General features: G+C 25.9%; 3 protein-coding genes across 11 annotated transcripts; 2 read left to right on the forward strand and 1 right to left on the reverse strand.

Annotated features, from left to right (window-relative positions):
• Nucleotides 1-97: 97 nt before the first annotated feature.
• Nucleotides 98-2,058, reverse strand: LOC122531004 (translocon-associated protein subunit alpha). The gene is made up of 5 exons (XM_043658524.1): nt 1,794-2,058; nt 1,340-1,507; nt 997-1,256; nt 659-926; nt 98-586 (listed from the first exon to the last, which is right to left on the reverse strand). Exons 1-5 carry the CDS (start codon nt 1,855-1,857, stop codon nt 522-524), a joined length of 825 nt encoding a protein of 274 aa, XP_043514459.1. The 5' UTR covers nt 1,858-2,058; the 3' UTR covers nt 98-521.
• A 404-nt stretch (nt 2,059-2,462) lies between these two features.
• LOC122530891 (PRKCA-binding protein) lies at nt 2,463-6,010 on the forward strand. 8 transcript variants are annotated; one of them, XM_043658290.1, is made up of 7 exons: nt 2,463-2,775; nt 2,951-2,997; nt 3,111-3,254; nt 3,388-3,444; nt 4,545-4,863; nt 4,943-5,138; nt 5,207-6,010. In XM_043658290.1, the coding sequence occupies exons 2-7, from the start codon at nt 2,960-2,962 to the stop codon at nt 5,902-5,904; spliced, it is 1,452 nt and encodes a 483-aa protein (XP_043514225.1). In that variant the 5' UTR covers nt 2,463-2,775; nt 2,951-2,959; the 3' UTR covers nt 5,905-6,010. The 8 variants fall into 8 exon arrangements, with proteins under 8 accessions (XP_043514225.1, XP_043514234.1, XP_043514208.1 ...); XM_043658299.1 differs by having other exon boundaries at nt 2,463-2,772; nt 2,946-2,997; XM_043658273.1 differs by having other exon boundaries at nt 2,951-3,254.
• Nucleotides 6,011-6,687: 677 nt separating this feature from the next.
• LOC122530831 (glycosylphosphatidylinositol anchor attachment 1 protein) lies at nt 6,688-11,062 on the forward strand. Of its 2 annotated transcripts, none has more exons than XM_043658167.1 (10): nt 6,688-7,216; nt 7,777-7,994; nt 8,160-8,316; nt 8,515-8,723; nt 9,039-9,256; nt 9,519-9,706; nt 9,901-10,028; nt 10,131-10,324; nt 10,396-10,566; nt 10,772-11,062. In XM_043658167.1, the coding sequence occupies exons 1-10, from the start codon at nt 7,075-7,077 to the stop codon at nt 11,037-11,039; spliced, it is 1,893 nt and encodes a 630-aa protein (XP_043514102.1). In that variant the 5' UTR covers nt 6,688-7,074; the 3' UTR covers nt 11,040-11,062. The 2 variants fall into 2 exon arrangements, with proteins under 2 accessions (XP_043514102.1, XP_043514109.1); XM_043658174.1 differs by lacking the exon at nt 6,688-7,216 and adding an exon at nt 7,251-7,272.
• The last annotated feature ends 463 nt before the right edge of the window (nt 11,063-11,525 follow it).

Genomic DNA, 11,525 nt, shown 5'->3' on the forward strand with positions numbered 1-11,525 from the left:
AAGTTATATATTAAATTAAAATACAACTTTATTAAAACTTCCTTAGTAGTTACATTACTGTTATAAAGTTTTTGTATCACAAAGAATATGAAAGCAATTTATACAAAACTGTTTTATTGGCGTAACAGCAATTTAGAAATATTAATCAATAACAAAATTGACAGTGGTTATAAAATGTACATACATTCATATAGTTTATACTAATAATGTATGAAAAATTTTTAATACTATTTAATATGAAGGATTCATATTTTGTTGTCTTTTGCTCTTTAACAATATTTATACAACACCAAAAATAAATTATAAAATTTATTTTAAAATGTTCCATTATGAAATGTAATGTAAAACATTTGTTTTCAATATTTTAAATGCACAATAAGAATGAGACACAGTTTTTAGTTTAATATATCACGGGTTGGAAAATGTGAGAATGTGTTGCAAAAGAATTATTACAATATATAAATGTAAAATCATACTTCCTATTTACACACGACAATCACGCACACGTATATTAACATAACTTAATCATCAGTTCTCTTAAACTTTCGTTGCCTAGGACTTTGTCTTGGAGTTCTAGGAGACTTATCTGCAACAAAGATTATTATATAAAATATCATTTTACATTTTATTTAAATTAAACAAAGTATTTAACACTTACTAATTCTATTTAATGTCTCTTTTGGCAACCAGTCGTAATCTACATTGTTAGGGTTGGATGTACCCATTTCAACAGGTGTTTTGCGAGTATTAGAAGATCGAGATTTACGACCAAGAGATGAAAGGAGTTGTTGTCCTCCTACTAGTGTCAATATCACACATGCTGCCAGAAATACATATAAGAAAATTGTTTCTCCATCAAGACCATCATCCAATTCTATTATTTGTACAGTTTCATTGTAAACAGCTTCATTGAAGCTAATACCATTCTGTAAAATCATGAAAACCTATCAATTTTTTACAATACCTTTGAAATTAAATATTAAATATATTACGTACAGCATCCTTATAATTTAAATTGATATTAAAACCAAAAGGTCTTCCGGCAAGATTTTCAGATGGAATAAACGAATATGCCAATGTTGCTTCATGTTTTGGTTTTACAATTTTATTATATGTAACGGTCGAGAAATTTTGAATATAAAAGTTAAAGTCCATAGCATAGCGGAAAGAGGCATCCAAAGACTCAAGAATAAAGTCAGATTCACCTTTATTGGTGAAACCAACAAGAAATTCAACTAAATTTCCAGCTGGTAATTCTGAAAAAATAAATAAATAAATCTTAATTTCATATATATATATAAAACTCAATATAGTTTGACAAAATTAATACAATACATACCTAATGTTGATAATCTATTATAAACTGGTTTAGTAAACAATATAGTTGTATCAGCATCAGATGAAACAGTGGCTGTTTCATCTTCTGATTCTTCATCTGTTATTACAGAATTATCTTCCCCTTCAATATCCACAATATCATCTATATTTTCATCTTCCTGAGCATAAACTGCAACAGAAATCAAAAATGCAAAATAATTATTTACACATAAATTACAGCTACATGTATAATTGACAACTAATTCGAACAATATGATTTTAATTCATTATATAAAATTCATTAAGTGAGGTTGAATTTTTTTTTTTTTTTAACATAAAATACTCTGTACACAACATATTGAAATGCTGAAAAAGAAATGACTACAGTTTTTCTGCATTAACAATATATACGCGACACAAATGTAAATCGTAAGGTGTTAAACGAATATTGGTTAACATTCTTTATTATGTATTACCTCTGTTTACTGTGAAAGTAATCGTGGAAATAAAAAATAATAAAAAAACGCTAAACTTCTTCATTTCGTTGCGTTGCCTTAAATCTAACTTTTCTGTTATGAAAAAGCAGTTTATCCCACTTTCTGAACACTCACTTTAAATCACCACTCGACTACACTGCCTCGGAACAACACGACCGGCTACCATCGCTAGTTGCGACGTGGAAGGACAGCAACGCAATCGTCAATCCTACAACGTGGAACATTAGCGTAACGTTGGCATTAAATAAAGGACATCAGAAATAAGAAATTTCATATTGCCAACATGCGAAATATAAATGCTAATAATCTCTCTCTCTCTCTCTCTCTCTCTCTCTCTCTCTCTCTCTCTCTCTCTCTCTCTCTCTCTTTCAAAAATCTAAATTTTAAACAAAATGTCCAATGAAAATAACTTGAAAATGACTGAAAATAACAAGAAAATATATTATCCACATTAGTATTATATTATGTGTATTATCATGTATACTAACATGTATTATTCATATTAGTATTGTATGTATTATTCATATTAATATTATATGTTTATTATGTATTTTGCAAAAATGTATAATCTATAAAATAAAAAATACACACAAATTATGTTACATAATTTGATAAATATGTGTATTTATAGTCACTAAAAGATTTATCAGTACCAATAAAATCACATGTAAAGTAACCAATAAGAAAATGTATACATATGTGTTTTATATTTGTTTTTCAGTAATTATTGAGGCTTGGGCAATTATCTGCAGAGAAAAAGAAATTTGAATAGAGTATTTGTGTCTGTGTTGAAGATTAATTTAATTTATTTTCAATTATTCGAATTTTTCCGTAAATGCGTGTACATGAAAACACACAGTAACAAAAAAATCGATCACCATATTTATATTCCATAGAATTAGAAAGTAAAGTTTACATGTGTCATATTGGCTTGTTTCTCTCGTATAAATAGTTTATAAAGGTATTAGAATTTTTATGTATTTATTGCACTATAACTTATTATAAATTAAACTTAGTAAACTAAATTATTTTATTTATCTACTAACATTACATTTGTGTTACTAATATTAATCTACATTAAGAGATCTATAAAATCAAAATGTTAAACATCAATTTAATCTTTATTAATATTACAGATTACAAGCATGGATTGTGATGATTTCTTCTTTGAAGAAGATAAAATGTTGGTTTCATACAATTAATTATTCATTTACCAATATGTGTTATGTTTCAATTTAAATACGCTTCTTTTTTCTTGCAATATGCATGTTTGTATGCTACGGTGCGGTGGAATAGTCTAGTGGATCAAACAGAATCTTCTACAAGTATTTTTATTTCGACAAACAATGTCGAGGAATGTAAAGACGACTTTGTTTCATTGACCACCGTGCCATCAGCTAATGTGCAATTGCATCAATTTACTACAATGGAAGATCGCATGTATGCATGTTTATGTTTCACTATTTTGTCTTTCATTAAAGTACTTTATATTAATATTTTCTTTACTATATATATCAAGAAATGTTAAAGAATATATATTTTCTATTTATTTTGAAATCATTGCAAAATGTAGACCAGATGTAGAACTGGTCAATCAAGACCAGTCTCTTCATCATCTACCTAATAATACGTAAGTTTTCATAATCATGTGCTTACTGTTAAAGTTATATTTTAATATTAATTTGTTTATAGTGTTTTATAGAAATTCAATACCTTTTAGTATAATATTTTTAAACATTTAATTATTATCAAAATATTCAGGTAAGGATTTTTTAAATGATAATTCAACGTAAATTTGTGTTTGAATTGTTTTATTATTTCTTATTTACTTAGCTTTATTTTATAATATGTTATCAGTATAAGCTTTTAAAATTATTTTATATCTAGTACTATGCACAGTTTTGAATGCTAAATATATATATTATATATTATAGTAATATAATTTATTATACAGGGTGTCCCAGCATCGATAGTAAAATTGGGAAGTGGATGATTCTACATTAAAAAAAAAGTCGAAAAAGAAGAATAAAATTTCATATAAGGTTTAGTTCTTGAGAAAATTAAATTTAACAATTTATCAAGTATACTTGAGTTTGGCTAATTCTGAACCTGGCAGAAATGAATGATTAGTAGAATTTTATCCTAAAATAAGTTGAAAAATAAGCCAAAAATGTAGAATAAAATACAAGTACACATGTACCAAGCGTAATTTTTAGCGAAATACATTCAAAGTTTATTTTTATAAAAATAAAATTAAATGAAAAATTTTATTCTATGTTGTTTATTTTTGCACGTTTTTTACTTATTCTTGTATTTCCTGTTAATTATTCTTTCTTGTTGCATTTAGAATTGGACAAATTCCAGTATGCTCGATAAATTTTCAAATTCAGTCTTCTCAAAAACAAAACGTTTTACAAAAAAATTTTATTCTTTATTTTCGATTTATTTTTTTTTATGTAGAACCATCCCTTTCTTGTATCGCTGGGATTTGTTATATGTATATAATAAATAATAATATTTGTAAATAGTTTTATATAAATGTATAGTATACTGTGTATTTATATTATTATATAATTATTTATAAAATATATTACTAATTTATTATTGTTGCTATTGTAATAAATATATTTGTTATTTATTTTATGAATATAAATGTGGAAATAAAATATAATTGAAATAAATATTATACAAATATATTAACACATTATTTTGTTTTATTAATTTATGCAGGGGTATGACCATAACTTCTGGCAATGTTGTGATACAAAAAGATAGCAATAATCTTATAGGCATAAGTATTGGAGGTGGAGCACCACTATGTCCTTGTCTGTACATTGTACAAATTTTTGATAATACACCTGCAGCAATAGATGGTACTTTACAATCAGGAGATGAAGTTGTAGCAATAAATGGAGTATCAGCTAGAGGAAAAACAAAAATAGAAGTTGCAAAAATGATACAATCTTCAAATTCTCAAGTCAGTATTAATTATAACAAATTACATGCTGATCCCAAACAAGGTCGTACTCTTGATATAGCTTTAAAAAAGGTATTTATTATTTAAAAATAAGGTATTTATTACTATTAACAAATGATTATACGATTCTAATACTTAAGTTTAATTTCAGGTGAAACATAGGTTAATTGAAGGAATGGGAAGTGCAACAGCAGATGCACTTGGATTATCACGTGCTATTCTTTGTAATGATGCACTTGTGCAACGATTAATGACATTACAGCGCACAGAAAATTTATATAGAGGTTTAGTTTCTCATGCTAAAGCTACTTTACATGCTTTTTTTGACTTAATACAAGTGTACAAAGGTATTTTTATAAAACTTTAATTAATATATTAATATTTTCCGTTATTTCAAATATATTGCATGTTTTAGTATTTGGAGATGCCTTCGCTGCGATAGGAGTAAAAGAACCACAACCACGGGCTAGTGAAGCATTCAGACAATTTGGCGAACAACATAGGCAAATGGAAAAATATGGAATAATGACATTAAAAAATTTAAAACCTATATTGAATGATTTAGGCACATATCTTCACAAAGCTATTCCAGATACTCGATTAACCATAAGCAAATATGCCGATGCAAAATTTGAATATCTTTCTTATTGTTTGAAAGTGAGAGAATTAGATGATGAAGAACAAAGTTATGTATCATTACAAGAACCTCTTTATCGAGTAGAAACAGGAAATTATGAATATCGTCTGGTCTTAAGATGTCGACAAGAAGCTCGTGCAAGATTTGCAAAACTTAGATCGGACGTACTTGTAAAACTAGAATTATTAGACAATAAACATGTCCAAGATGTTGTATGGCAATTGCAGAAATTCGCAGCTGGTTTAGCGAAATATTATTCTAGCACCCGAGATTTATTATCTTCTGTCACGTTATTTCCTGTTGAAGTTGATTTATCACATTCTGCATTTCAATATAAATCTACTGGTCCTCAAGTAATAACTGATGGAGAAGATGTGGATGAATTTGAACCTGAAGAAAAAGCAAATATAAATGAAGATTTACTTATAGATACACAGAACTTCCCACTAATAACATCAGAACCTAATGATCTGTAGCAATGTGTTCTTTGTTTGCAGAAGATTTTAGGAACTATTATGTGTGTGCATGTGAAATATGGATAATATATACATATATATATATCAAACATTTTTCAGTATTATATATATTTCTATTATTTTTAATGGAATTCTTGTCTTAGTTCAATTTTTTTCCATAATACAAAAAATGATACCAAAGATTAGTATTTTAAAAAAATAACGTAGTTAGATATGTATAAAAAAAGTATACATGTGTATATATAATATATTTTATATACAGGATGTTTGTGAATTTATTAGTCAGCCTTTTTGTCATAAACTATAAGTATGAGAAAAAAAATGAAAGAAGAAAAAGTAGTACTTTTGCAAACAATATCATTTTGTTGCTTGCAAAAAATAGTATTACTTTTTCCTCTTTCACTTTTTTTCTCATACTTAACGTTTACGGAAAAAACGCTGACTGGTAAATCGGCGAACATCCTGTATATATTTTAGTATTTTTTATTGTTTTGAAAATATTTGGATTTTATTTTAAAATTCCCTTCATACTGTAAATACTAATTATAAGGTACAAAAATGTATTTGTTACATTCCACATTCTTATAATAAATGTATATTCTATATCGTGTGAATATTATTTCGAGCAAAATTTTAAATATTTTAAAGTTTTGAGTATAGTTAAATTGTTTAAACATTTTTAAAAGTAGTTTAATATGAAATTTATTTTCTCTAATATCAGTTACATAATTATTATGATATTCTAATTATTATGATATTCTTTTGAATGACCTCTGTCGTCGATACGACATGAAATTTTGAGAAGAGGATGGGAAGGAAATATAAAATTTTGGCTTTTATTAGTTTTTCAGATACTAATAAGAAACTTTCAGTACAATACATTAAATTCTGCTTATACAGACATTACTAATCAACGGTCTTCGCTGTGGTAGTTGCCGAAGAGCGATGATAGGAAGCAAATAGTGATAATCGCCTCAGTATCTGTAATCTATAGGGTGTTTCAGTAACTTGATATGTACTCGATGTTTATTATTATTAATAAACATCAGCCATTTGAATTATCAAATGATTAATTTTTGATAACGCAATTAATTCGCTAGATTTATCAAGGAAATTGTGATTGTTTACCATGAATACATATAGCACAAACGAATAGAATAGGAATTGACAATGGGATTGTTGACGGATCCTAGAGCAGGATCTGGAAAAATAATAAAATTTTTATTGAAATGGGAACGGCCACTCTGTTTCTTCTTATATATCAGTGGCATTGTTTGGATATTACTTCTTGCTCTACCCATATTCAACGATAGTAAGTATAAGAGAAATTGCATAAATCAAAATTAGGTTATGTTTTATATCGATAAAGTAAGTAATTAATATCACAAATACTGTTTATTTTTGTTAATTATAGTCATATAGAAATGAAATAAAATTTAGAAAACTAGTTTTAGTTTATTATCAATAGTGTGTTCAGCATACATTAACATGGTATATCTATTTTATGGTGTTCAAATATTTTGTATATGGATCAACTATACATAATACTGTTTGATCAACTATACATAATAATTCTGATTAAAATAAGAAAAACATTATTTATTAATGTAACATGTAACAATTTGTAATATAAATGTAACAATTCTTTTTTTAACATATCTTATTAAAATAATTCTGAACTTTATTTCATTTACTAAATTTATAAAGATGTATAGTGCAGAATTAACAAGTTAGTAATTAAACATAATATTATGTAGAATTGAAATAAAAATCAGATATACTTTGTATATATAAAAAAGTAACTAAATCAGTTACTTTTAGTTAATATTAGTAGTAATATAGAAATTTTAAATATACTTTTTAAACATATAGATACCTACTTTTCCGAGAATGCTTTATTGCCAGGATTAGTTACTAAAGAAAGTAACTTGGAACAAACAACGAAACAATATTATACACACTTAATCAATGAAATGAAACGATATCCTGATGTGATGCCATATGCATGGTTGGCTGCTAAATTAAATCAACTTCATTTAGATGTTTTTACGCATAATTTCACATTAATATACCCTTTTCAAGAACAACAGGTAAATAAAAATATCTTTTATTTTCATTAGGAGGTTTTTCTGATATTTCTTAAAATTATTTATTAAGTGAATTTCATATTATCAAAGGAAGAAAAGTTTTTAGAAGATATGAAAATTTAAGATACAAATGTTTAATACAAATATAAATGTTATTATATTTTATAGTTTATAGGCCAGAATATATATGGGATTATAAGAGCTCCAAGAGCAGCTAGTACAGAAGCAATTGTCGTTAGCGTTCCTTTTAGACCAATTCACAGTATTTATTTAGATACTGCACCTTCCATTGCTCTTCTTCTTGCATTTGCTAAATTTTGTAGGAGTAAGTATTTGCATAAAATATAATTAAATATTTTAAAAATAATCTTGATAACATTCTATGTACAATAAATAGAAAATATCATATTTGTATTACACATAGAAAATCATAGAAGAGAATATAATAATAAGTAGAAGTTTATTTAGTTTATATTTTTATATCTTTTGTAATATATTAAACAATTTTATTTTAATATTATAGAACAGAAGTATTGGGCAAAGGATATCATATTTTTAATAACAGAACATGAACAATTAGGAATACAAGCATGGTTGGATGCATATCATGGAGTTACAAGTGGTAATGGAGGTGTACTTATATCTGGAGATCTTCCTGGTCGTGCTGGTTCCATTCAAACTGCTATTAATTTGGAATTACATTCAATGAAGATTGCATCTATTGATGTTAAAGTATATTCTAATTTTTCTTTTTGTTCAATTCTAATTAGAATTTAATTACTAAGAGTAGATTTTTAGAGTTTAACTACTAACAAGTAATAAATAGTGAAAGGTTCTTCTTTTTTTTGTAAAATTTGAACATTAACATAAATTTATATACAAAAATCTTTCAGTAATTTATTTAATTACAATTATACACTCTTCATCTAATAAAATTAAAATTTTGAACTGTGAAAATAAGTAAAAGATATTTCTAATGTTTAAAAGTCTAAAATTCTGAAAAATATTGTTCTGTCTAGAATAATATAGAATTTTCTTGTTTTCTAGATAGAAGGATTAAATGGTCGACTACCTAATTTAGATCTTTTTAACTTGGCACAAAATATGATAGCTAAAGAAGGAATTCGACAATCATTCCAAAGACGTTTCGATGTTAAATATAAAAATAAGTTTAAGAATTGGTGGTATCATTTTAATACGCTTTTAATGATGATTACAAGTCAGGCTACTGGAATTCCAACAGGAAATCATGGACTTTTCCACAGGTATACAGTTATAATACAGTTATGAAAGAATCATTGTCAATTTGTTGTTTATAATATCTTGGCATATGCATATATATATATATATATGATACCATTTACAAATCTAGAAACATGTTTTCTATTCAGCATACTTTTCAAAATGTTCACAATGTTGCAAAAATTAATGGCGTTAATCTGCATAATACATACGAAAAGTGTTCTAGATTATATATTTTATTTGATTGGTTTGATTTATAATTAACTCATATTTTATTAATATTAGATTTGGTATTGAAGCAATTACCTTAGAAGGTTTTGAGAAACCTGGTCAACAAAGTTCTGACGGAAATTTTTATCAAGTTGGTCGTATTGTGGAAAGTATAGTACGATCGTTAAATAATTTATTAGAACGTTTTCATCAATCTTATTTTTTTTATCTGCTTCCATCAACAGATACCTATATTTCTATTGGTGAGTAAAATATTATATAATGAAATGAAAGAATACTTGCTAATAAAAATATGTTATTAAAAAATCATCGAAGAATTTGCAAACTTTATTTGAAAAATAAAGTTCATTGTAATATATAATTATATACATAAACAGTTTGTCCATATATATTTAGTAATGAGATATAAATGATTACTCCTGGAAAAATATTTTAGGACTTTACATAAGATCTTTAGCTTTAATTATTGGTGGAATATTTGTAAAAGCATTTTCTATGTGGCAAAGACTTCAAGTATCTGCTTCTACAGAAGATAAGAAAAACACTGTTGTTAAACAATCAAAGGTTTGTTTCTTTGATTGCGCTCTTAATGTATAAATAATATTAATATAACAAATTATTAATTTAATATAACGAAGTATTATGTAATTATAATGTATTTTATAGGATAATGGATTTGATATTGGCGTCATTACATCAGAAATATTGTGGGCTCATATTTGTGGCGTTGCGATTGCAACATCCCCATTCGCACTTACTTATGTTGGTAAAAAAATGGATTTTCGTACAGAGGATTCAATATATTTTGGTTTTGTGGCAATAACTATCTTAACATTAATATGGCCATTTTATTCTAGAAGGTAATACTTGTATTAATGTATTAACTCGTACTATTACAAATTGTACTTAAATGAATTTTTATTACTTTTAGACAAATTAAATATAAAAATGCAGCTTTAATTTGTGTGATTGCATTAGTGGAATTAGGCACTGTATTAATGTGTATAGCAATGCATAATTTTTCCTTAGCACTTCTTGCTGCTGTAATTTATGTACCTTATGTATTTATTCTACCAATCATGCCGAAACAAAATTTCACCAAGTAAGTATACTTCGAAGATTAAATTCGTTTTAGATTCAAACACAATTACTACAGTAATTACTACATTAAAATATTTAAAATATTGTACTTGATTAATTACAAATTATTGCTTTTCAATTCTTTTATATTTAAAAAAAAGATAGAATTTAAAAAAAATTGAAATATTATTTACAATTAATAAATTTATAACAAAATTATGTTACAGGTTTCACAGAATGCTTTCTTTTGGGTGGGTTTCTCTACATCCATTTATGATTGCAAGTTTAATCATAATGTGTTATACATACGTGAATTTTTCTTCTGATTCTTTGCCCTTGATTTTGTTTCGGGGATATCGTGCTATAAAGCAAGCATTTGTTTTCAGTATTATGGATTCAATGATCTATGGAAATTGGTTATACAATGTGACAATTTCCACAATGTTTCCTATTTGGTTTTTATTTTGGAATATTTTATGTTCTAATATATTGTAAAATTCTGATATGTATAATTGAATCCTTTTGTAATAAAGTTATAATTGTCAAATTATTGTCATTATGATTATTATTATTATGTATATAAAAAACAATTCCAGGTAGTCAAAATTATTTGGATTGTAAAGCTGATGATGTAAAATGAATGAAAGCTGTCTAATTGTTTTTATCTTAATATAAATGTTAATTGGTTAAAGAATCATTTTATATGAAAAAGCAAATACATTTTGAAATGTTGGAAGCAAATACATTCATACTAAAAGCATAAGATTTGTGTTCATTACAAGGTATGTTCTTTCTATCCTTCTAATGTATGTATATATCTTTATAATTAATTTTTTGAAAGAAGATATATATATATGTGTGTGTGTGTGTGTGTGTGTGTGTGTGTACATATGATGTTTATATCTTTAAAATGTTCGAATGCTGAATAAATTTAATTTTGCTACTATGTTCAATTTTGCATGTATATGATTATAAAATATC

Source organism: Frieseomelitta varia, unplaced genomic scaffold (assembly GCF_011392965.1).
Source record: "Frieseomelitta varia isolate USP_RPSP 00005682 unplaced genomic scaffold, Fvar_1.2 scaffold_135, whole genome shotgun sequence".
In the NCBI taxonomy this organism is placed as follows: domain Eukaryota; kingdom Metazoa; phylum Arthropoda; class Insecta; order Hymenoptera; family Apidae; genus Frieseomelitta; species Frieseomelitta varia.